This window comes from Drosophila gunungcola (genome assembly GCF_025200985.1).
Source record: "Drosophila gunungcola strain Sukarami chromosome 3L unlocalized genomic scaffold, Dgunungcola_SK_2 000005F, whole genome shotgun sequence".
NCBI lineage: Eukaryota > Metazoa > Arthropoda > Insecta > Diptera > Drosophilidae > Drosophila > Drosophila gunungcola.
The window spans coordinates 2613715-2639475 of record NW_026453180.1 but is presented as its reverse complement, the minus strand read 5'-3'; the positions used below and the strand labels follow the sequence as shown (position 1 = coordinate 2639475).

At 36.9% G+C, this 25761-nt stretch overlaps 1 protein-coding gene across 15 annotated transcripts in view; it reads left to right on the top strand.

The window, feature by feature from the left end:
• The first annotated feature begins 588 nt into the window (after window positions 1-588).
• Window positions 589-25761, top strand: part of LOC128259539 (uncharacterized) — a 59167-nt gene continuing 33994 nt past the window's right edge. For 8 of the 15 annotated variants that reach the window (XM_052991984.1, XM_052991982.1, XM_052991976.1 and 5 more), the window contains exons 1-3: window positions 590-830; window positions 16112-16551; window positions 23707-25235. In XM_052991984.1, the coding sequence (XP_052847944.1) occupies window positions 23714-25235 (1522 nt within the window). In that variant the 5' untranslated portion in view covers window positions 590-830; window positions 16112-16551; window positions 23707-23713. Of the gene's footprint in view, window positions 831-16111; window positions 16552-23021; window positions 23215-23706; window positions 25236-25761 lie in introns of those variants that run through there. The other 7 variants (XM_052991977.1, XM_052991973.1, XM_052991978.1 and 4 more) reach the window with 3 other exon arrangements.

Here is a 25761-nt window from a genome sequence, read left to right as displayed (position 1 = left end):
TTTAAATGCAAATACAGTCGGTAAAATTTTAAAAAATTGCGCCCGTTTCTCTGCTCTGTTTTAGAATTTGGAAGCTTTTCAATGCAAATTAATTTTTTTTTATCCTATAAGCATTTGCATTGATTTTAGATTGTCATAAAAAAAGTAATGCTAGTGCTAAAGGCTAGAAAAAATCTAACCAAAATATTTGTGTATTTCAACAAAATGTACATCTATTTTAAAAATTTTAATATTTAATTTAATTTCATTTAATTAATTAATTATTTTAATATTGACAGAAACCAAAAAACTTGTTTTCGGTTGATTTTCCAAGTAATTCTTGCCGCCAACACTAACTTAATTATTGGTAACAAGAAACGTAAAAAACATTGGCTAACAAATTTTGGGAGGGCAAGGGGTTTTAAGAAGTTTTAAGCGAAACGTCGAACTAACAGAAAAATGTTAGCGAAACGTCAAACTAACAGAAGGAGAGAGCGAGAGAGTAAAAAAAAATTGAGAACTAAACATCGATGAAACGTCGCTTTTGAAAACATCGATTGCTTTTGAAAACATCGATTGCCAACATCGATGATACTCCACCCCTGTTGTTTATTTTTTTTTTGTACAAAAAATTCCGAACGAGTCGGACGCGTTTTCGTCGCGAGTTTTTCCGCTGCAAAATCGGACATAAACAATAAGTGTAATTGCCGCGTATATTCAATTTATATGATATCAAGTGATTTTTTAATTTAACAAATCGCATCGTATGAAATTGGCCAGAGCCCCGGGTCGCGATTATTTAAAAAAGGATTTGTGTATACCTAAAAAGGCTAAACAAGCTTTTTTAAAAGGTAAATCCCTGGCAAAGTGATAAAAAAGAGTTTTGCAATCAGATTGACGGAAAACGGTAAAAAACACAGTGCAAATGCAAAAAAAAGGACGCCGACTATACGTATATGAGGTCCTTGTTGTGTATGTGTGAAAAAATCCTGGACAACGCCACTCCTTTTGCGCAAAGAAATTCATTAAAAAAAATCATTGGGAAGCTGTATATAGAGAGCTAAACGAAGCTGCGCCGGAGTTGAAAAACATGAATATAAATAAGGGGGGATGGGTGTACCATATAAACAAAGGCGTTTTAAAATATTTTGATCATAGATCCGATTTAAATAATGCAGATTTAAGTGCAAATCCAACAAAAAAGAAATTGCATTTGGAGTAGCGGCATTTTTAAGGGTGTGTAAGTGAGTTCGAGTCCTGCCATCCTGCTCGCACCCTCTGCGCAGAAGCAGGAAGGTATCAAAAAACAAAAAAAAAACCACCGAATTGCAATTTGCTGAAATGCGAAAATACAAAAATACGAAAATACATTTTGCCAACAGCTGGCGGAGTTTTAAACACCTGGCGAAAAAGCCAACATGAGACACCTTTAACAGTTAAATGGTTCTCCTTTTTATGGCTTTTAATAACTGGTTTTGCAGAGCCTTTTACCATGTGGGTGCGAGCGAGCAGGAAGTATGCCCCAACCCAAAGAACCGTTGATCGCAAAATGCAACTGCGATCGGGTGAGAAAGGGAGAGGGAGAGATGGGGTAAAAAAACGAAAACAAAACAAAAGCAAAATGACTTTTGTTTTTCTTTTGTTGTCTTAGGTTCTGTGTGTGTGTTTGTGTGTGTGGGCCTCTGATAATTTTGCTATCGCTGTTTTTTGCCTTATTTATCGCTTTTCTTCGCTTTGCAATTCTCCCAGTGGCCGCAATTTATGCAAATATGCAGAAATCACAATTCTATTTGCACTATTTCCTCAATAAAAAATCGCTGGCGAGGCCAACAATATTATATTGTTGTTAATTTCTGTTCTTTGTGGATACAATTTCACCCTCTTTTGTGCGTCGCGTGCTCCGCGCTTCTTTTTCTTATTTGTTTATTTTTAGTTGCGGAATTTCTGGTTACAAACCGTATTTAATTTCAACGTCTTCCCTCTGTCTTGCTCCTTTTCCTGCTCCTCCTTAGTTGCCTTTTCCTGCTTCATTTTCTTCTCCTCTTTTTCTTGCAGAAACCGTTGCGCTTCATGTCTTTCCCCACACAGAAAAAAATTGGATAAGGTCGCGCAACATTTTAAAGTCAGAACTTGAAACCTACTATGCCTGTCCTGTCTTAAAATCTTTAAAAGATATGTTACGAAAGACCTTTCGAAAAAAAAGTAGATACAAGATTTAATTAAAGATGAGTTCTTAAATTATTTTACTTATGTTGTCGCATATTATTCCATTACTTTTTACATCTCAAAATTTTTTTTAAGAAAAAGGTTTGTTATTATAGATAGCTAAAATATATTTAATTAAAACATTACAATTCTATGCTTTTTAATTATTTAATGTAGAGTTTTTATATAAATTCTCATTTCAAACTAATAATAGAATTTTTAGATATTGACGTCAAAATTCTTTTTTGTGCACTGCAAAAGGGATCCACAAAAGAAAAAAAAAGTGGGAGTTAGGGGAGAAAAAGAAAACAAGAAGAAGAGTCCGCCTTTGTTTTATGACTTCTGCGGATGTTTATTTTTGGTTGCAACGCTTAAATGTTTCAGTCTTTATTTCCACACAATCCATCGTCAATTTGTCGGCGACTTAAAAACTCATAAAATGTGTCCGTCGTCATAAAACTTTCGCCTACGCTCGCGCAATTTGCATAAACTTAATTAGTCAAATGCAGGCACAAAAAGTTATTCAACAAATAATTCTTAATTAACGAAACAGCCAAAATTGTATAGCATTTGACAGATTGAACATTTAAATGCGTTAATTTTCATGCAAATCTTGGTATTATGCTAATCGCCTTGAATGACCAAAATTTCAACTCTGCGCCTTGAATTTATAGTTTCACATTTTTGGCATTTATGAAAACTTTTATCTGAAAAAGTGCAGCAAGCTAGTCAACAAATTGTTCTTAAATAAATAAGCATTCATCTACGAATCAGATCAAGCATTTTAAAGCTATATTTTTGTATGCAAAGCTTGATTTGATGCAAATTGCTTTAAATGCCCAAAATCAAAACCATAAGGCTTGAATTTTGTTTATGGAAACACTTTTGTCTTATAAGTCTATTTGTTGCGCTTAACTTCTTCAAACGACCGAGTTTAAATGACTTAGATTTATTTCTTCACATTCATGCTATTTATTTTACTTCTGAAACTTGTCCAAACTATTTCCGAAGAAATCTACATCAAAGATCTCTTAAATTTAAATTAATCAAATGTAGACATACACCAAAAAAGTGGTTCAACAGATTATTCTTAATTAAAAAAGCAACCAGAGTGTATTTTTCTATAGAAGTGAATTTAATATTTATCTCAAAAGTATTGTTTTAAATTTAACTTTATTTATTTTTCAATTAATGAATCAACCAGATTTTATTTATCTGTAAAGCTTAATTTTATGTTAATCTCTCCGGTATTGTTTAACAAAGTATTCAACATTTATGGAAAACTTTTGCAATGCCGAGAAAGGCAAAAAACTCAACTATTTCGAACGAAATCGAGATCACCGATCTCTCCAAGCTCTTGAGTGTTATTTTTCCCGTTTAATTTTGTATTTTTTTTCGGGTGCCCACGCGCAGCTGGCGAAATCAAGTTTAGACCTTCCCCGGAACCCCACGAAAAATATATAGACCCCTGACTTTATCTATTGCGTCACTTGATTTGGCGCAAGTTTAGCACACGACTTCTTTTGGCTTCCAGTTTTCGGCCCAAATGATCTTGGATCTATGGCATATTCGTTCGACTTTTCAATGGAAAACCATAGACAACAACAACAACAACAACAACAACAACAACAACAACAACAACAACAACAGCAATGGCAACATCTATATATGTTTTTCTATCTGTAGTGATATAAACAGTTGCCGCAAAATGTCGCATTTATTTATTCATCTAATTTTTTCTATTTTTTTTTGCGGCTGCCGTTTGGCTAACCGCCATATAAGGCATCCAAATTGTGTGCGAGTTTGGGGGACTTGGGATTTCGGTTGATCAATGATCATGATTTGTTCATGGCTTGGGGCCATTTGGTTTTTATTGTCTGAAGAAAAGCGATATTAGCTAAGCCTAATGCCACCATTTGTGGTTTGGCTTTTATAAGATCTTTACAGGGTTCAGTGAACCTAGATTGCAGTCTAATTTGACGGTCTATTTTGGCGGGGATACTAAATTGAAGAACAACTTTTTGTTGATAATTGGCTTTGGAATTTATTGGTAGGTACATTAACTTGAACTTGAGTTTTTAAATATTAATCAATTTATCTCTACTCTTTGTTTAATTTTAACATATACCTAATAGGAAAGTTGTATGTAATATCAAATTGCTAATACGTTTTAAAATAAATAAAATGGCCAATAAATCACACAAGTAACAAACAATTTAACGTACTAATTATTACTATCTTTTTGGTTAATCCTAATTTACAATTTTTGTAATTTTTTCTAATATCTAGACATATTAGTGAATAATTATAGTATTTGGTTTGGTTAAAAAAAACAATTTCCATGATTATGCCGGCTTGCATTTAAGTAATTTATAGTTGGCCACAGCTGCAGTGGTCCACCAGCCAAAAAAGCCCCCCAATCACAATCCCAATCCCGCCAAGAGTTGATCCCACTCCTCTCTAATGGCCATGCAACCACTTGCGGACCACTTTGTCCACTTGTTCGGACAGCAAACCGAAAAAAAACCCTGTGTGGAACAACTTGAAATGTTTTTTGTAACCCACGGCGAAACAAAAACGAAACACAAAACCCAAGAGGGGGAAAAACATGCGGCGGACGGGCGGGCGAAGCTTTCAAATCACATAACATACATATAACACCAAAAATGGGTAGGTTGCCCCACTCGAGGAACTCCCCCTCCAAATGCCGCCTCCTTATCCTCCGATCGATATTCAAAATGAGCCTGCAGGCAATGTCGTAAGGCATTATTAACATACATTTGGTCCGGACATCTCATCGAGTGTCTGGCTATCGAGGTTTTAGCCCTCTTGACAACCCTCTGTATTATATAACAAATATTACATAAGGATTTTGATAAAGAAAACTTTAACAACAATGTGGTATATTTAATTTAAAACCAATATTACCCCCTTTTTTACAACACTTTTAAAATGGATGCTAATCCATCATCTGTAATTGTATCTTAGTAAATCAATTAGTTAACAATGATAAGACAAAAGCATTATAATTTTAAACCGGATATGATCCATTAAAATATTAAATCCATTTTAATAACAAATTAATAAAAATAAAACTTTAGAAAGGACATAGAGTAGGCTTATAAATATATATAATATCGATTTTGCATTATATTTTTTTTTTAAGTTTGTTTGGTTCAAAAAAAAAATTTATTATCATCAGTAACTGTTAGCTTATATATTATTTTGTTTACAATTATAAGACAAAGGCATGGTAAGTTAGAATTTAAAACCAGATATACTGAATCCATTTAAATAAAAAGTATACAATAATTTATTAACTGGCAATTTTTCTAATTAACAAGTTTTTAAAGCAACTACAAAAACATTACTGTAACTTTCCTTCTTCGTCACGTTGTATCAGGCTTTTTAACCCTATGTAGTATTTTTTGAATTATGCAACTTAGCAACCATCTGCGGCTGCAATTTCAACTGACGCGAAATTGAATAGAATGAGCTAGCTAAAAAGAGCTGAGGCTGAGATAAAGCTGCCAAGAATGAGATTCCAAAGTTGCATGACTGGTCCGCGGTCTCTGCACCTTAGCTTAGTTAACAATGTAAATTGCACCATCGCCACCTTCAAGGTTTATTCTCAGCCCTTCGCCGCCCCACACTTGATCCAAAATATACACGCAAAGTAATAACGAGATAATGCTGTTTATAACTTTATGGATTTACATACCGTCAGTCTGTCCGATTTGCCTAATTAATTGCCAGCTAATTTGGAGCACCTCCCCCAGTTTATTTTTTTCCTGGCGACCCAACCCTATTTCCAGTTGACCCCATTTTCCAGGTCCTGACCACAAAAATTAGGCCCAATTTGGTAAATGAACCGTGTTAAAAATAAACATTTCCCCTGTCAATTTTCCGCAGCTTTTGCTGGGCCCAACATTTATTGGCTTCATTTGCTTATGTGGGGGATGACATTAGAATGGGTTTGTTTTGGGGAGTGGTTTTTGTCCTTTTTATTGAATTTTGTTCCTTTGCTCTCTGGTCAGTTATTTATAAATATAAAACAAAAAGTGATGGCCACAAAGTTTTTGACAATTTACCAGATAAGCGAAGTTGGCAGGGGAAATTGTTTGATGAAATGGTGGAAGTGAAGGAGGCGGGAGAAAGCATTGCCTGGCATAATGACAAAAGTTTTTCCTCCCATTCGCACTGAAAACTGAAAACCCATTGGGGAAGCTCTTTTTGTTTTGTTTTGGTTTGCAGTTGCAGTTACCGGTGTGTATACCTCCTTTTTCTCTGCCTTTCTATACTGTTCGTACACAACTAAAAAATTGGTTCTAAAAAAGGGATATTTTACTTAAGTAAAGACATACATAGCTTTTTTTGTCAATTCAATAACGAAGTACATTACTCGCTGAGTTCACTAACAAATATTTATTGATAAAGGACAATGTATTAAAATCCTTAAGGAGAAAGTCGGACAAAAGCTTTCAGCCGTGGGTAAGAAGCAATGATATGGTAGTGACTTTTAAATATAACACCCTATAAAGAAGATTTAAAATAAGAGAACAATAAATTTAAAATTCAATTATATCAATCTCTATGCAAAAGCTTTAATCCCTAATTTCAGTACACACAATTTTCCTCTGTGCATGCATCCTTTGGTGTTTAAGCTTTTTCGCCAGCTTGCATTTCTAGGGGTTGTTCCTTTGGCTTCCATTGCACAGCAGCCTCTGGAAAAGTACAGTAGTACCGGGCAGGGGCAAACCAAGAACCCTGGGAACTGCAAAAGGAGGTGGATAAGTAAGGGGGAGGGGCAGGAGCAGGAGCAGGCGGGGGGACAGACGGACAGCGACCCTGCCAAGTGTGAAGTGTCTACTTAAGGTTGAGTCAACTTTGATTCTGCCTTTCTTTCTTGGCTTTGTCTCCAACCGTCCTTAAGTATTTGTAGTTGTCACGCCTGCTGCCCACAGACTGCAGTCTCAGTCGGCAGTCTCTAACTGCACTCCATCCATCCCTGCACAGTAAGAAAACTTGATATATGATCTTAACATTATGACAAAAATTCAAGTTTATTATCGTTTTTAACCTTTATTTTCCCTAAAAGAATGTGGGCTCTGTAGTTGCTACATGAAATACATATAATTTGCTAGTTTTTATAATGATATTCGTACTACGAAATGTACCTTATTCAGAGTGGCCCATAAAACTCTTCCAAACCAAATTCAAAGCGAATTTTTATTGACTTTTAAAAATCTTAATATAATGTAATATTTTTTCTTTTTTTTTGATTTTGAGATAGTGGCAAAACTGAAGCTTTGCTATAGGCCAACACAAAGTACATAAACACTGTAAGTTTCATAAAAATATTCTTACTATAGAATTTTCTTCTTCAAGAGGAAGGTCCCACAAATCTATTTCAAACCAAATTCTTAACGAATTTTTATTGATTTCGGGGACACCCAAGTGTCCAAAATAATCTAGTTTTTTCCCTGTGCAACTGCACGTTTCAGTTGCAACTTCAACTTCAGCATCAGCATGGCAGTGCCACTTTATCTTGACAGTGACAGGCGACGCGTGGCCATAAATCAATATTTTGCCCCAAGCTGAAGACACCCTGCAACCTGGGATGTGACAGGAATCAAAAGATGGAAAAGATGAGAAGAAGGAATCCTATGGTTCGAAGCTGGTTTTAGTCACTGCTGCGGGCTGAATGCAAATTGGAACATTTGGGATTGTCAGTCGAATGCAATTTGGATAAGTTAAACGAGATTAATTACCCTTGAAATCATTTGATTCGAGGGATAACCATATAAACTGGGATTAATTGAATTCTGTTTTAGAAGGCAGTTTTCAATAAAGAGAAATTCAATTGTATTTTTAAAGCCGTCAACAGTGACAAAAAATACAAATAAAATTCCAAGATGCTCAATTAACTTACAAGTTTTTAATTTCAGATTGAAGACTTATTAGTTTAATAAATATTTCCTTTCTATTATATTTTTTTGATTTTAAAAAAATATATATATTTGTTGTTTGTAATCTAAAAAGCTCACTTACTATACTACTGAATAAATGTACACGCCACTCAGAGAATTTAAATTTCATCCCCATTCTGCACTCCCAAAAATGTGTTTAAATCAAGAGCAAATCGTTTTAAAGTTCCTTGAACTTGTTTGCGCCCCACTGCAGTTGCTATTAAAAATTTACGTTCACTCAGCAGTTATATGAGTGTTCCACTTTTGAAAGCAACCTATATGAACAGATGCGTAGAATTATATATTATAGTGGCAGACATTCAATCAGCTCAATGCAGGATCCAATTAAAACCAAAACAAACAAAGGCAGATGAAATATTACTCGGATTAATATACACAAATCAAAAATTCAAAGGGAAGTTACAATTTGGCAAAAGACAAAAGCCCAAAACAATGGGGATTTGTAGTCTGAATTAAAACGTTGATGATGACAAAGTTCAAATGAAACTAATCAATGGGATGGCAAATGAATTAGAACTTGATAAGGAAACGTGTCTCTGTGGCGTGGAGATAATGGTAGTATTATGCGAAAATTGGAATTTAATTGGTGTGAATCACCTGATAAGCAGATGCGACGCCGCAATCCAAGTTCAGTTCTAGACATCGTGACTGTCACGAGGATTGCAGCAGTCGGGCGAATGAAATCGCAGCTGGGGCTATATACCTAAATTACCCACTTTGCGCGGGGGCTTGAAAAATACAGAATTTTCCCATTTTGCGTCTCAAATGTTTGACTGCACTTGACTCGAGTGGAAAAACATCAGACATGAGGGGGAAAATGTGGAAATTGTCGGTGACTGAGAGAGTAGTTTACTCTAGCAAACGGTTTGTGCCTTTTTTGCACTCTAAGCGGATTTGTTGGATTTGCTTTCTATACATTTTCCCGCCATGTGTTTGTTGGTAAAAAAAATATTCAAAATGCAATGCAAATAAAAGGAAATTTTCCTCTCTATTTTTCCCTACCTTGAATATTATGAAATGTTCTCCCCGTTGTGTGCAAAACCTTAAAAGTTCAAAGTCGCAAAATGCTGAACTTCGGATGGGGTGTTAAAATGGTTTCAGTGTGAAACCGAGATGTTTGAACTTGCAGACGAAAGCGATTGCGAAAGGAGATTTGTGTAAATATTTGCTGGCCAAAGGAAATTGGGGTTACTTTACTTTGTGGTTGAAAATAGTAATGCCATTTGTGGCATTGAGAAAAGCTTTTTATTTGAAAGTCTTAAAGTTAGATTATTGGTGGTAGTCGCTTTCATTTATAACAGCTGTGAACTGTAAGTAATTGCGATTATAGAAATGAAAAGTGTAACAATCTCAAGTGGGATTGTCAAGTAGGAATGTCATTTGTGTGTAAATGTTTTAAAAAGTTAATGGTGTTTTAAAGTATAACACATTTTAAGGCAACCAATTCAAATAATAAGTGAGAATATATTTCACATGTAGCAAACAAATTTATTTTTATTATTTTTGACTTAAAGAAATCTACTCAATTCTTAAAAACAAATTAAGTATCTTTTCCATTTTTATTTATAATTGCATTAATTTCTTTAAATCAACTCATAGAGAAGTGAAAGGAAACTTAATATTCCCATGAGGTACCATAATATAAACAGCCATATGTGCTTTTTCATTGAGCTTAATAAACTAAACAATAAAAAACGTTTACATTTCCCATTCTCATATCAGTTTCATAGTACACATACATCACCTTGATAAAGCGTAGTTGAAACTTCCATTAGCCAAATTGGACTTTCCGCATTGATGAAGAACACTGCGCATATATGTATATTAACCTCTAGAGGTATCTAGATAGACCTCAACTATTTATGCTATCTCAGCTCACTTGCATTACACGACAATTATAGGAAATTGCAAATGATCTTTGTCACATTTAACATGAAAACACACAGAAGTTGATGTTGAAATAATTATTGTTTTTTACTTTTAATCAAACTTTTGCTTTCTTAGGGCTCAGAGCGTTAAATTCCATTCGGACACGGGTTTATGTATGTATTCATTATGTGTTTTGTTACTTTTTCACTCTGTTGACATTGTCACGCTCTCACTGACTACAAAAGTGGTTGGGAGTTTCGACCCTCGGAACGATCTTAGTTTCGTCTCTCCACGGTTTATTTAATTTATTTATTTTCGTTTTAGTCTTTCGCTTTCATCTGTCGACGTTTTGGGTGAAAAAGGGGCTAAGAAGCGAGGAGGTTGGCGACCAGATGTCTGCCACGCATTTCTTGTCATTTATCAAAAACGTCAGAAAAGTTGAGGCAAAAAGGGGGAAACAGGTGCACAAATTCAAGACCTTTGGTCATGGCCATATAACGAGTTTTGAATTTGCCGTATGAACTTTTTCCCTTAAAATTGTTTTAATCGAGTTTGACCATTAAAAGCATTTGCTTTGGCAAGCTTTTAAATTAGCGGATTGCGGTTGTAATCTCTTTTTTTCTCTCATGGCTTAGCATTTTTATTTGGTGGCTTTTATTAGCTTATTTATTAGCTTGTGTATTCCCGAAATTTGTGTTCCCTTAACTCCTTCTAAAATGGTTATCAATTTTGTTCCCTTTTCTGTAAAAGCTTTTAATTTACATCAAGCGTTTTTGACACCTCTTTTTGGGGCTTGCGGTTGAAATCCCTTTGGAACGCTGTTTTTTGGATTGTGCTATCCCCAAGTTGATTCAATTTGCGGTTGACATTTCATTTCATTCGGTCAGTGCCAGGTATTGGCCGTTGTCAAGTCAAGGCTTTAAACACGAGTTCCGTTTGCCTGTGGCTTCTTTTTTCTAAAGAAAACCCTGCCATCTACGGACATGGAATTTTGAATCTTTATGGCCAGGCTTTGCTCTCTTTTTACACAGAGAAAAAATGTAAAACAAAATATAATATCAAATGTAAGGTATGTATTTCTGTTAGCAAGCATATTGAGTTAAAAACCAATTAGTCAAGTGTTATTATATGTGAAATCAACGTTAAAATTAAATTGTCATATAAATTTTCATTTAATCAAGATAGAATCAATTACAATTTATGGACCTAATCAGTCTCAAGAGTATACCTAAATTATTTTTTTAAATCTAAAAATGTTTACAGACATCAAGGTTTTCTGCACATATTTTCTGTTCATACTTTTTCAATAAATAAAATGGCTAGTTTTCGAATGTTAGATAAACAGTTTTTTATACCACAATGTTTTTTTTTGTAAATATTTCCTGACTAGATTTTTTTCCCAGTGCACTGACCACAGGTGTATTCTCCTGTACAATTAAAAATTCTGTATGCACTTGCCTCGACTGGCAGTCGCACTCTGCCAAAGATTGACTTGTCTCAGTGACCATGAGAAAATGTGTGCATCTCCGGGCATTTCTCTTCGTCCATCAGGTGGGTCAGTACTTTATATGGCATATGGTAAATGTAAATGGAGAAAAGGGGGCGGGGTCGGTCACGCAAGGCGGCAGTTAGAGGAAACCCTATTAATGTCAAGTTCATTGCCACAATTCATCACTGGCGGAGAAAGGGAGGAGGCTATGGAGGCACATTGCCGAGACGAGAGGCGATTTATTATTATGGTCAATATTGTGCAAGCTGCAACATTTCATTAACTTGGAAAACTTGTTTGCAGAGTTCCGTCTCTTTTGCTGGCGGATTTGTCCAAGTTTAGCTGTAGCTGCACTTGAATTGGTCAGTCATTGAAAATTCGTGTTATCTGCTGATAAGAGCGCGTGATTTTTGGCCAACCAATCAATAATAAATATATAATATTTTATATATAAATCACAATTTGTATCTTATCTTGAGAGCCACGTGGCAAGTCAAATTCAATTTGACCGCCTCGAATATGCAATTAAAATTGACATGCAACATGCACTCTTCTCTTTTTTTTCAAGCTTCAGTTTTCGCAACTCACTTTGCTGCTGCAGACCTTGGAAAAGCAATTTTCCGCTGCGACAATAAATTATGAGCTTGTCGAGGAGGAGGAAAAGAGTGGAAAAACACAGGACTTGTGAAAGTTGTGAGAGTAGAGGCCCTGTTTTATCACCGCCACTTTGCATGTTCATCTATTTTATGTATGGTTAACGCCCTGAAATGGTTTACCATTTTCTGTAGCTTTTTTTATGGCCACATTTCTTACGGGATTTTCAATTGTTTTAATGGCTCTCGTACCGATTCCAATTGTAATTGCAACTCTAGCCTTATTGCGATTATCTACTACTTGGCCATAATTATTATCCCATGACGGGGGGTGGGGGGAATCTGGTCGGGTATTTGGCAATTAAAATTGCTGCCACGCCTCCATTTAATGTAACACTTACATGCTCCACTGCGCGAGCAATTTACCAGCATATTTTGCTCAATTTATTTCGCATGCCTAACTTATTGTTATTATCATTTTTTCGCACTGCCATAAAAGTCGGGGAAAACATTATTGCAGCTGCTAAAAGCGGCTTACGGCGGCGGACTTAACTGTGAATTAGAAATACTTTTCCCGATTACCGTCTAGTTGCGATGATGGGGCATGCAATCTGATAATACGGTTGGTTATGAGGCGGAAAATATGAAGAATGTCTGGGAGAATTGGAAATTGAGAAGCACTTAAACAGATAACTTATAGAACTTTACCGTGGCGATTTAACTGTTGATTATGGTATATTAGTTGGAAGTTACGTTAGATAAGATTTTTCAGAATTGCAAAAATAATTTAACTTAAGAAATAATGTGTGTTGTGTTGAGACAATCTTCAATGTTCGCCTTATTTATTTCTTAAAATATAAAAATATATTTTAATAAAATAAAGGCTGTTAATAAATAAATTCCATTGGCTGAAAACAAAATTTCTTAGTTTTGGAAAAGATTTTAATTTAATTTTATTTATCTCTTAAAAAATATATATTTTAATAAAAACCACTTTTTTTAAGGACTTAAACAAAATTAAATTGTTTTGTTCCGAAAAATATTAAAAATTCATTATTTTCCTGTTTCTACATGACTTTTAAAGTCCCTATTGTTTTGCCCATTCTACCTAAGGTCCAAATGTATTTTTTTAAACAACCTTTCAAGAAACATCAAAAAGCCACCCACCTGGCTCATTTCACTCACCATTTAATCGCTTCAAAAATACGAAAATTAGAACGTTTCTAACATTTTCCCACTGCCAGCCACTTTTTATTGGTCTGTCCGCAGTTCGGTGGACCAGACATCCCACCTTAAACTTGGCTCTTAATAAGGCAAGACAGCATCGCAGTCGCTGGCAGAACATTTCTGGTCTGAAAAACCAATTTCTGGCATTACATGGCCTCTATGGCGGAGTCAAGCTGCTCATCGGTGTTTCAGTTTAAGTTTTAGCTGCTTGCTTCTGCTTTTGCGCCGTAAAAGGTCGTGAAAAAGTTGTTTACTTCTTATACTCTTTAGCCATCGCAGCTTATGAGGCCATAAAAAGCCAAGGGAATGGGGAGGAAAAAGTCAACATCTAACCGAGTCTATAATAAAACTAAAAACATGACATGCAGAGAGGCAACTTCAATGTAATTTACATGAGAAACCTTAAGGGAGAAACAGCGAGCGCTTTGGTTAATTTGTTTTAAACAAAGTATTGTAAAAGTTACAGTGGAACTCATTTCGAGCGGCCTTGGTACAAAGAGCTCTCGAAAAGCAAACTCTTAACGCATGTTTTTGATTGAAAGTTATGACATCTAATAATTATAATCAAAGCCAACGAGTTGTTTTCGCTGTTGCGCTGACATGATTTATACGCATCTCGAAACCAAACTTGATAATCACATATGGCCCGAGCCGACATCAAACCGTTATGAGCCGACGCAACCGCAAAAAGATCTCTTTTCCTCCAATCTCAATCCAACCAACAATCTCCCGAAGCCAATAAACCCGGCCAGCTAATGATATGGGCTTTTTGGTCGAGGAGAAATCTGATTGATTGTAATTAAAGACCCCGCCAGACAGGCAGATTCTAATGCCAATTTATTGGCACTTTCAGGCGGCATCTAGTTTATGGAACGCAAATGTCAAGCGACAATTGCATGGTATTTATGAGTAGGATGCTGGCTATGATTGGAAAAAGGAGGTAACTTGGCCATAACGACATTGTTCAGTGTTCTACAATCAAATTGTGGTCGTGTGGTAGAAGAAAATGTCAGTCGAAAAGGCCTTGAAATTATACACACAGGGGGTTTAACGTTTTAATATACATCTTTGTCACAATAAAATTCATAGCTGTTGTTATTATTATTAACATTTGGTCTTTTAAGCTCGTTTTTATAATAACATTGTTAATGAGTGTTTCTAATTGAAATTCTCATATTATAAATAATAAAACAAAAAAATCAAATACAAATTGAAGACATTTTACGACATTTTTAAATATAGTTTGTGTAACAACAATCTTATAAACTATTTTATTTTTTGGGATTCTTCTACTTAGTAAAGTACAAAATTTTTATTCTTTATCGGATTTGTTAAATAAAAATTCCCTGTCTCTTTAGAAGCAATATTTTAAAATCCCTATATAATATGATCAATTTTCATATAAGTGGAAGTCTTTTTTTGGAATATTTTAATAAAACTCTTTTAATAAGGTTTGTAAAATGAAAAATACAAACATTTTCTTTTAAGCTATTAGTTTTGTTTTGATATTCTGTACTTTTGTCATGAAAATTACCTGTCTTCTTACAAATAATATTCTATTAGCCTAACATGTTCACCATTCAAAACCTGACTACCACCCATGACTTTCACTTTCAATTCCACACACTCTTGCACTATCTATTAACCAATTGAGCTGTTCAGGTCACTATCTATTATCTCCCAAAACTTCACGACCTGCCCCAAGTGGATCCCAATTCAGTTAAATTTCTTCATTTTGTTTAACCATTTGATTACACCCACCACGATTTTCTCACGCACTGTAAACGAGTGAAATTGTTGAACAACAATAAATTAGACAATTACAATGCGCGCTGAATGATTTCCAGCTTAACTCTGAAGTTGTAGGCGTCGCAGAAGGCAGACGAAATTTATGAGTTTACCTTGCGGACAAAGACCCGAAAATGGACAAATCGGGGAGTTTGTTGGGGGGGGCAAATTAAGGCGACACTTTGATTACCCCCCAAAAGCTAATAACATTGTTATTGTTGACTGATGACTGACGATGCAAGCTACTGAAAAACGCTGTCTGTTTATCAATTGGCCGAACTTTCTCCCCGGTTTTTCGGTTTCAGTCGATTGGGCTCGACTTAAACTCTTAGTTTGTCTCCCCTTGAGACTTGCTGCAGCTCCAAATGAAACTAATTGCTTCCGTTCGCAACATTTCACCTTCAATTCTCCCGGCGAGAAACCCTAAGGCAAACCCCTCGCAAGAGAGCCCAAACTAATTTCGTATGCCTCCGAGGGCCACCTTAAAAATGTGGCAATTCTATTTGGTTTCGTTGGATAGCTTTCGGCTGTTTTTTGGTTCATTGAACTTGAAATTACACTAAAGAAAATGTAAAAGATTCGTGTAATGAGCTTAGTCATTATTGAAATAAAAAATCAGGGCTTTAAAAAATAAAATTTTTTATTAAAAACAAAGACGTCCTTTATTTATTTATTTTAAATTTGTACGAAGTTTTTCATATAAACGGTCCTTGGAACATAAATTTCAATGATTTTAAAATTAATAAAAACTTTTTATCTAAGTAAATTATTTTTTTACATAATTTTAATATAAATAAAAAAACTCAAAAAAACTAAAGAAATTTTGCTCTGGCAATATCTTACTTATATATATTACATATGTATCTAATAATATTTGTTTTCCGTGTAGCATTTAAGTTTCGATTTCTGTTAACTGCATTTTCGCTCTCCTAACTTTTATTTGCGTTTGTTTCTTGCATTGTTTTTTGCAGAAATTTGCATTTTCATCTTGCGCAAAAGGCAAACGAACAAACAAAAATGCTGACACCGATGAGGCCAGCGGTGGGTTGATTGGCTGACAACCACGACGTCCACATCCAAGTCCACACACAAGAAAAAACGACCAGACACGCTTCAGTGCCATCGAGTGGGTGGAAGAAGTGGTAGTAGTGAGGTGGAGAGGAAGGAGCAGCATCATCATCACCTGGCTCAACTTGAATATCAAAAAAGCTAACAAAAAGTAAGAAAAAGCACAAAAAAACACACACACACAAGCACACTACAAACACCCCGCCACAATGACAAATGTTTGGAGCGGAGCCAGGCTTTAGGTGTTGAGCAGGTTTAATCAAACAACAAAGGAAAAGCCGAGGAGGCCAACGAGGAGGAAGGACACCACACCGAGCAAACACCTGAATTGGACAAGAGAAAGGTGAGTCCAGTTCGAATATCATAGGGCAATAAATCCAAGGGCTGAGCGGGTTTAATTCGAGTTAGCCTGAACTGTGGAATGCCCATAAATTTCAATTACACTTTTCAATTTAAAATATTTCATGTTTGTTGCCGAAAATGGGAAATATGCTATGCTAGACAAATAATTATCGTTTTATTATGCTATAAACTGAAATCGGAATACATCATCAACATTATTAGAGTTCAAACCCTTAGCTCTAATGAAATATTACAACTCCTGTAGTACTTCCTCACTTAAAATATATTATGTGTGTATTGCTTTAAAAATCATGTGCAAATATGCCATGCTAGAAAGTTAATTATCTTTGTTATAAGAATATGTTTATCACTAGTATTAGAAAATGCCATTTTTGGGGTTCGAAGTCTTAGAAGCCTTATTGATATTGTATTGTTGTATTTTAATAAGAATATTAAAATTCTATTTTAATAATATCGTATTGGTAACTAGACAATTTTGTTGTTATGCTGACTTATTTTAGTTTCCATCGTTAACTATTTTTTTGAAGTAACAACATAGACGAATGCTAATATTTTTGTTTCCAAAATGTTTTTTTAAGTATATATTTTGTTATTGTAATAATTTTTCCCGTGGTCGACCTCAAAACTAAAATTTATGCATATTCCAGCGTAAAGCTGATGAAGCATAATCCTTTCTGCCTAGTCATACCTTAGGCAATTGGAACATTTGGGATGTAAGCCGAGGCAAGCCCGCTCCCAAAGCAGCCACAAATGTTTTTTAGCAGCCCATTTCCCACTTAGGCCATAAAAAACTAGCTTACACATACACATGTGGCGAATCCTTAGCCAAGTTTGTAGATCCCTGGGTTCCTTAATTATGCGCACATGAGACTCATTCGGGGAAAATGCGAGGACAGCGGCGCCAGGTTTGCGGTCTACTTTATTTACCACCACTCAAGGGGGGGGGGGGGGGGGGGGGAATAGTCATAGTTTGGAACATTAAAAAAAATGTATAAAAAAATACTAGAAAAAAATTTAACAATCCTTTGAAATCGGTGAAAAATAAAAATGCAATACCTATAAATTGTTTTTTTTTAATTTAAATTAAGGTTTATTTGTTGTGACTAATGTACAGCATTTGAAGTGTTTTTTGTATATCTTAGCGGTAAGAAGATACATTGAAATAAATACAAATACAAATATTAGGATCATTTTTCTATCTTGTGTATTTGAGAAAAGCCAGGTGTCTTTCATAGTGAATTTGAATTTATTTATTATTATTTCGCCAACGGTTTTTCTTAGTTCCGTAACGCAGAGTTAAACGACATATTTAAGAATTTTCCTCTGTGCAAATGGGACACCGAGTCGGTTGCCACCTGGCATAGAAATATGCAAAAAAGCCACCAGCATCCTCGGAGTTTAAAAATAGTTGGCCATAGTCGCCATGCCGGCGACACTCCAGTTACAGTATTCAGTTTTCAGGCCACTGACTCACTCGCAGTCATTTGTCAGGCTTATAAAAGTCAATCGGTTCGATTATGCAAATGCATCCCGATCGATGTGTGAGGCTCTTAAACACTTTGATGCGATGTGAGGACGTATCTCAATTGGTTCTGCTCTGGGATCCATCGAGTGTGTGATGCTTCTGCTGCGGTATATTCAATTTAGCAGGGCGCATCCTTTGAAGACCAGTTGGATGGAGTCTGCATACTTTTTTTTTCCCCGTACGTAGGCCCAATCCAGTTCGGATTCAGAATCGGAATCGGAATTTCAGGTTCAGAGTGGGAGGGTGGGATCGAGTGGAAACCCACTCTTGGGGGCCAAGCGCGTGCAGACTTTGCCAACTTGTTTTCCCACCGTTTAATTGGCATAATTTGTCTAACAAGACCAACGAACCACAGGCACATAGACACATAGACACACAACATCGAGAACAACGACAACTCGTTTCGTATTCATCGCCGTTGCTGCTGCACTGGTAAAAAAAAAAACACGTAGTAAATCCAATTATTTTACCACCCACTTTTCGCATTGATTTTGATAAAAAAATATTTAAAATGTTTTATTAAGCTATTTTCGGAGTAGATATTAGTATCTGAACATGTAATTTAAATTAAAGCCATACTAAACTATTTAGGGAAAAGATATAAATATCTGGAAATGCAATTTAAAATTAGGCCAATCTTAATATAATGCTTTTAAAACAAATATAACCCTTTTTAAATCTAGTATTTTCCCCATTAATGAAAGTATTATTTTACTAGCATTGTATTGTTTTCTATTTACTTAAAATATCATTCATTTTTATTTACTATTCATTATTTTTTATCAGTGTGCTGCTGCGGTAACCACCGTATCAAAACATCTTGAATTGTTGTGTTCTCGTTTAATAAGTGAATGTTGCTGGCTGCGTGTTTTGTGTTCCTTGGTTAGTTTGGTTACCAGCCAGGCCTACGCGGAAAATGTCTGTTGGTCTACAAGTCTACAAGTCTACAAGTCTGTGAGTCTGAAAGTATGTTTGCCAGACAGTTGTCACGACCGGCGAAGGTTGGGGCTTGGAATCGCAATGAAAAGAAATACAAGTTGTAAAATATTAACAAGACCGAGAATAATACTAAGAACTAATGCGACTCTTTTTGAAGTGGCGTCCAAGGTTGTGGTTTTTAATAAATGAACCATAATTGAAATGTTGCCAGGGGAAAACTAAAAAAACAACATTACAAACTTCATGTAAAAGGAAGTTGTCTTTTTGCTAACACAATATTTAAGCCCTCTTTTCGGATTCCTACCATGATTATTGTTTCACACGAAAATCTAAGTTTGAAAAATAATATTCTTAGGGCTGTAGTTTTATTTATTAGGGAATTGAGCCTAAATTTAAATAAAAATCAAATTTTAAATTAACTAAAGGAAAAATTTGCACACATTGATATCAAATTAATATGAGTTAAATGTAATTTATGTTTTTATATTAGGCTTTGAAAACCTACAATAATTAAAAACTTGTACAAATTTATTAAAATTAAGACAGTTTTGCTTTGTAAATTTATCATTGGACATTAATAGTTAATATTAATATTTTTGGAAATAAATATCAAATTAATATTATGGCTTTTTATGGCAAACATTTTTTTGCAATGATAAAATATGGAAAGCCTAAAAAAATTGTATATTTTTAAAATGAAAACAGTTTTGCTTTGTTAATTTATTATTGACCAATAAAAGTTGAAAACATATTTTGGATCTTATTGTTATTATGTTTCAATCAAAACAAGAGTCTTGAAATTTTTCAATTTAAAATAAAGACGTACGTAAAATAAAGACGTATGTGCTGTCTGCATATTGTTTTAATTACAATGTTTCAACTTAAAATGGCCCAAGTTAAATAGGGTTGTCCTCAAGTTAGACCCGATCTCATTGTTCATAGCTTCTGCGTTGGTTCCCAAGTTCATTGTCATTGCTGCTGTTCCGATTCCTATATCCATATCATATTAAGAAATCATTTTCCTGGCGCCAAGTTTTATTTCATGGGAATTGGTGGGCAATTGCAAGACCTCCCAATGGGGAACCTTTTTATATGTGGTGTGGTGTGGTGCGGTGGTTTACGGTGCACAGGTAGGTGGCTTCACTAATTGCAACCAATCTTTTGTGCCCGCCACTGCCACTCCACTTGCACCACTTCTGTGCCCCCGGTGTGCCATTGCCGTTTACAATGGGGCCATCATTTCATTGTTGACATTGTTTTCTTGTTCACGCTCAAGAGACTGAATGTTGACGCAATTATAACACATGGCGTAGTCGTCGTCGTCGTCGTCGTAGTCGTTGGCGACTACCCGCTGTTCACCTGGCCTCCTGTTTTAGCCCCCATCGCAAACCATCTCTCACCTGGATCACGTGTTTGAGCTAACGAGTGCAATTTAACATTTTGCCCAGTGCAATTAAAATTTATGCAAAAATTAGAGAGACGCACAGACACCGACGCCACAGCAGCAGGGGTAAACTAGTTTTTTGTCATTTGCCAGGCGCAAATTATGATCGTTATCATTACGAGATCGGGGGCATTTAGCGCTTGATTATAGTATTTAATGGGGTGTCTTAATCCGTATTTATGCTAATGATAATGGTGACAGTTAAGCAGCAAATCGGAGAGCGTTAGGGTGGATTCTCTTGCTGTTCGCTGTTTTAATGCAAATTGCACGGAAACTGTAATGATTGTTGTGGTTCTATACAAATTGGGTGGATTTAGGAATTTTAAATAAAAAATACATTTGATGGTTTGATTTAGATTTAGTCGATAATATTATTCAAAAGATGATGACAATGAGCTTTACAACATTGTAATATTTTATATTTTATGTTAAAACCAATTAGGGTACGACAAATGTTATTGTTTGAGTTATTCAACATTTTATATATTTCTTTGAAAGCGATCTTTACAAATTGGGTTAATTAAAACTTTAAAAATATAACATAATTTTAATTTATAGGAATTTGCAGCTAAGAAAGCTATATAGGAATATGATTTAATTTATGATTATATATATTCAAAAATCCTAAACCAATGCTGTTTATTTAATTCATACGACTCTTTATAAATCAATAAAACCACTTGCAATGAATTCCTACTCATTTTATCATACGATATTTATTAACGGCTGAAAAAATGTTAATATTTAATCCCCTATAAATATGTATATGAGCTGTACATCCTTTTTAATATACCCTTGAAAGCACTCGCTGGGAGATCTTGTCATGAACTATGTATGCGATTAAATTCCGAAGCCAAGCAGCCAAGGACAAGGATTCAGAGGACCTCATGGGGCTGATATAAATAGTTGGTATTGCCTGTCATCCAAGCAACCAATCGCAATACCAATACCAAAAGCTGCATGGATTGTGCACTTGGGCAGGCTTCTGGTCGTGTCCATATCGATGTCCTTTCACGTCCTTGCTGCTCTGGCCATTAATTTATAAGGAGGGTTGGATGGATGGAGAGAAACTGTCGATGTCGCTGTTGCTGTCATTAAATCAATATGAGCATGGCAGTCAAATAAATCTGTGAGCTCTTTAAACATTTACCAGCGGTAATTTGCAAGCCGATTTTCCCTTGGGAAGTAATTGAAAGCGATGTGGCGGATACTTGATATTTTAAGTGAAGCTTTTACGCTTTTACTCATTCGCCATGTGGTGTTTGTACTTTTCAATAATAACATCAACTAGATCACATGCTAAATTTATCTTGCTTTAATCTTTATCTCCAACACGTCTATCTTAATTCACGGTCACATGCATTGTGCATTTCGATTAGATTAGATAAGTTTTTCCTATCCATCCGACGCCATTGTCTCATGTTTGGGCTCTGACTTTTGTCCCGCTATTGTTTATTTACAAGACCAGACCCCCGGAGATGATAGTTTAGTATAGTACAGCCGACTGTTCAGATCCGACCTTTGTCTCTCGACTTGCCCTCCTCCTAATTGTGTGGACATGGGTGTGAGCTCACTATCTGGCCATTTGTTTACCTCTTCGCCAGTGTTTGTTCATTTCCAGCTAGTTAGACTTGTATTCTTATTGGCTTTGCGATAAGTTTTGACTGTCTGCCTACTTCTCCGATAGTCTGTGTGGCACAAACTGCGCTTTTTTCGCCTCCCCCTCTGGCGCATGGAGAAAAATGTATTTTACGCCCACAGCTAAAGAGGTTATGATTATAAAGAAGGTGGATTTTGTTGGATGTGTAATGGGGGTGGGCTATTTTTGTCTGGGTGAAATGGGCTTAGCTTATAGGCACAGGAAATAGCTGAGATTAGTAGCTTTAAAATTCTACCGGTGGTGTACATTACAGCTACTTGTGTTGTAGTTTTTGTATGTATGCCATTGTTTTGCTCTGAATTTTTTTTTTACCATTTTCTTATGTTTAAAATACTTTTCAAGGCAGAGATTAGTGGAAAATGATTATGGAAAAGTCTAGTCCAACTGCCACATTAATACCAGAAGTAGCTAAGACTAGTAGTTTTAAAACTCTAGAGGAATTCTGTAATACAGCTACTTTTTTTGTAACTTATATGTATGTTTTGGTAGTTTTCTACCAAAGTGTTTTTCCTTGCATTATCAATATACATACTGAACAAAACGGCATATTTTCTATAGTGAGTAGGGCGATTTGTGGAACCAACCTAGCCCAACCCGTAAATCAATACCGCCTGAGAGCCGATAACGGTTACCACCATTACCATTACCATATCAGCTTTATGGCTATATAGCTTTCAATGTCGCACCGACCGACATTCCCCACTCATGGCTCTCCGGGTCTCTCGGGGTCTCTCTCTTCGTCTTTCTCCGATTCTCTCGTTTCGATTCGATACCGATTCTCGGGGCGAAGAAAGCCCCATGTCGCCTACCATCTGGCAATGCCGTCTCTTTCTCACCAAAATCAGCAACAACTGAAATTTGTTCACTTTTTCAAAGACTTTCACACATCCAACAACACAACACAACACCATAAGAAATTTCAGGGGGGCCATCAATGGAGCCTTAATTGTGTTTGATGTGCAGAAAATAGCAAACACAAACGCATAACAAAGGAAAAATCATATAAATCGGCAGAAAGTAAAGGTGAAAATCGTTGAGAAAGTCAGTCAAATCGATGAGCAAGAAAATGGCAAAGGTAACAAAAAACCCACTGCAATAAACGTAAAAAGTTCCCCATCGATTTAATCATTTTTGGCCATTAGGGTGTGGTTAGTGGAATATTTTATCATAGATAAGTGATCTCTTAACAGATACGACATCCGATAATAAAGGGAAAAGAGCGGAAATCGTACTTATTATTATATTTAAGTTCAATGAGAGAGTTTTGTTAATGTGCTGCTTTATTTCTGCTGGTAGGCTTAGAAAGCAAAACACAGAAAATATTATTCCTCGACTACAATTAAAATAAAACTTTGTATAACTATGTAGATAGAACAAAAAAAATATTAAACAAGTTAAAATTTAGGCAAAGTATACATGTTCTAATGAAAAAAAAATTATCCCTTAGTTTATATTTAAATATTACAAATTGCATTTAATTATGTAGATAGAAAAAACAAATCTTAAAAAACTTTAATTTAGCTAAAGTATACCTTATTCTAATGTACTTTCCTCTATTCCTTTTCAGTTCCATAATGGAGAAACCGATGCACCATGCCCCAGCTCCGGCTGCCGTGGGTAAGGTCAGCCAGATAGCCAACATCTTCCAGCGCAAGCCCATTGAGATCCAGCCGGTGGAGCAGTTGAGTGCTGTGGCTGCCGCCCATGCCGCTGCTGCTGCCGCCGCTGCCGCCGCCGCTGCCCACCACGCCCACAACGCCCACGCCCCGGGAACTCCGGCGGTACGCACGGAATCCCACTCGGCCAGATTCAACAACGCCCGGGCTCTGTTCGAGAAACTGGGTGTGGAGTCCAATTCGAATGTGAGTTCGCGTTTGCTGAGAAGTGGTTCGCGCGAGGACAACCTGTGCGACGGTTCGGATCGGTCATCCTCACGCTCCTCGGATCGCTCACAATCGCCGCCCAAACGGCGGACTCCATTTCCCTCTGGCGTCTCACTAGTTCACAATAATAACAATGCCGCCGCCACAGTGGCCCAGAATGGAGTTATACCCAGCGAACAGCAGCGTTTGAGTAATAGCAAATTTATTGTGGAACCAGCGGCGGCGCAAGTTGTGGTACCCACTTCGGTGGTCAAGTACCCACAGCACAACATATCCCGCTTGAAGTCGGAGGAAGTAACACCACCGATTCCACCACCAGCCGGCAGTGGATCGGTGAGTGCTCTATTTGCCAATTCAGGCGGTGATAAGCCAGAGAAACCGGAAAGGAAATTTAATTCTCGAGAGTTAATAGAGAAGCAGAAGAAGTGGACTTCCCATTTTACCAAGACCAAAACAACCAGGACACATAGCGATCTGAACCGCTGCGATATCATACGCACTGTGCCCGGAACCGGACTGATTATGGATAGCGAAAAGGTGGCCAAACCGACAATGGAAACGCCAAATGCCAGTCCCAATCCGCCAGCCATAAAGCCAAGGAGCGGCAAGATCGGCAGTCCAGTTAAGTCACCGCCATTGCCGCCCATTCCGGCGGTCAAGCCAAAGAACGTGAGTCCGGTAAAGTTCAATCCGGAGAGGATAGTGCGCCAGTCGCCCACAAAAACGGCGGACTGCTCGCCGCCTCCGCCGCCTGCCAAATCGGCAGCCGTGCTCCAGAGATCCCTGATGCAGGAGCAACAGCAGGAGCTGCTGCGGAATCAGGCCGGCGATCCACCCATTCCGCCGGAGAAGCCACGCAAAAAGTCCGTTGATCTCATCGAGGATGTGCAGCAGCCACTTACCAACTGCTCCACGCCCTCATCCTGCGCCTCGCCCACCAGTTCCTCTTACATAATGCAGCCCGCGAAGAGGGGATCTCTGGATGGCAGTGGCGTAGCCGGCAGTGGACAGTACACCGGCCATGGACTCAGTGGCAGCACCAACTCCGCCACCTCGGGCTCACCGGTGGCCAGTGCCTCCTCGGGACCTTCGTCGCCGGTTCACACGGAGGATGAGAAGCAGGAGAACGAGTCCACGGAGAAGTCGGAGATGGAGTACTATCACGGCAGCAACTACAACAGTGTTCCCAGGCGAAGACGCAGCGAAAATGAAGGTGAGTTTTAGGAAGAGATTATAAAACTCACTTCATATAATGAACATCCCATAGAATTTCATACAATTTATATTTCTATACCCCTGCAGAGGGGACTTCAGTCAGTTGATACATATATTTATAGTACTTGATAAAAATAGGTCTTTCTAATCTTGTTGATAAACTGCTCACTAAACAGCCAAACAAAACTAATCCAGAGGAGCTATAATTTCCAAGTTGCCCCTATTTTGTTGTCGGCCTTTCCTTCCTCTCTAGACATAATTGATGGCCTTTTGAATCAGGAACCAGAAGCAACTCCGTCTCAGGGCATTCTCGAACTTCCTTCATTTGGAAGTTTTGAACTTTGCTGGCTCGAGTTCAAACACCTTCCACACACACTTCTATTCTCGTTGGTTGTGTGTGAGTGTGTGTGTTTGTGCTGAGCTGCCAGGTCGACTTTATTGTACAGTGGCCTCCTGTTGTCCTCCACTGGCCCCCAAGACCCCCTGTCCACCCTATCCAACTTATCCACTGGGCCCCAGTCCAT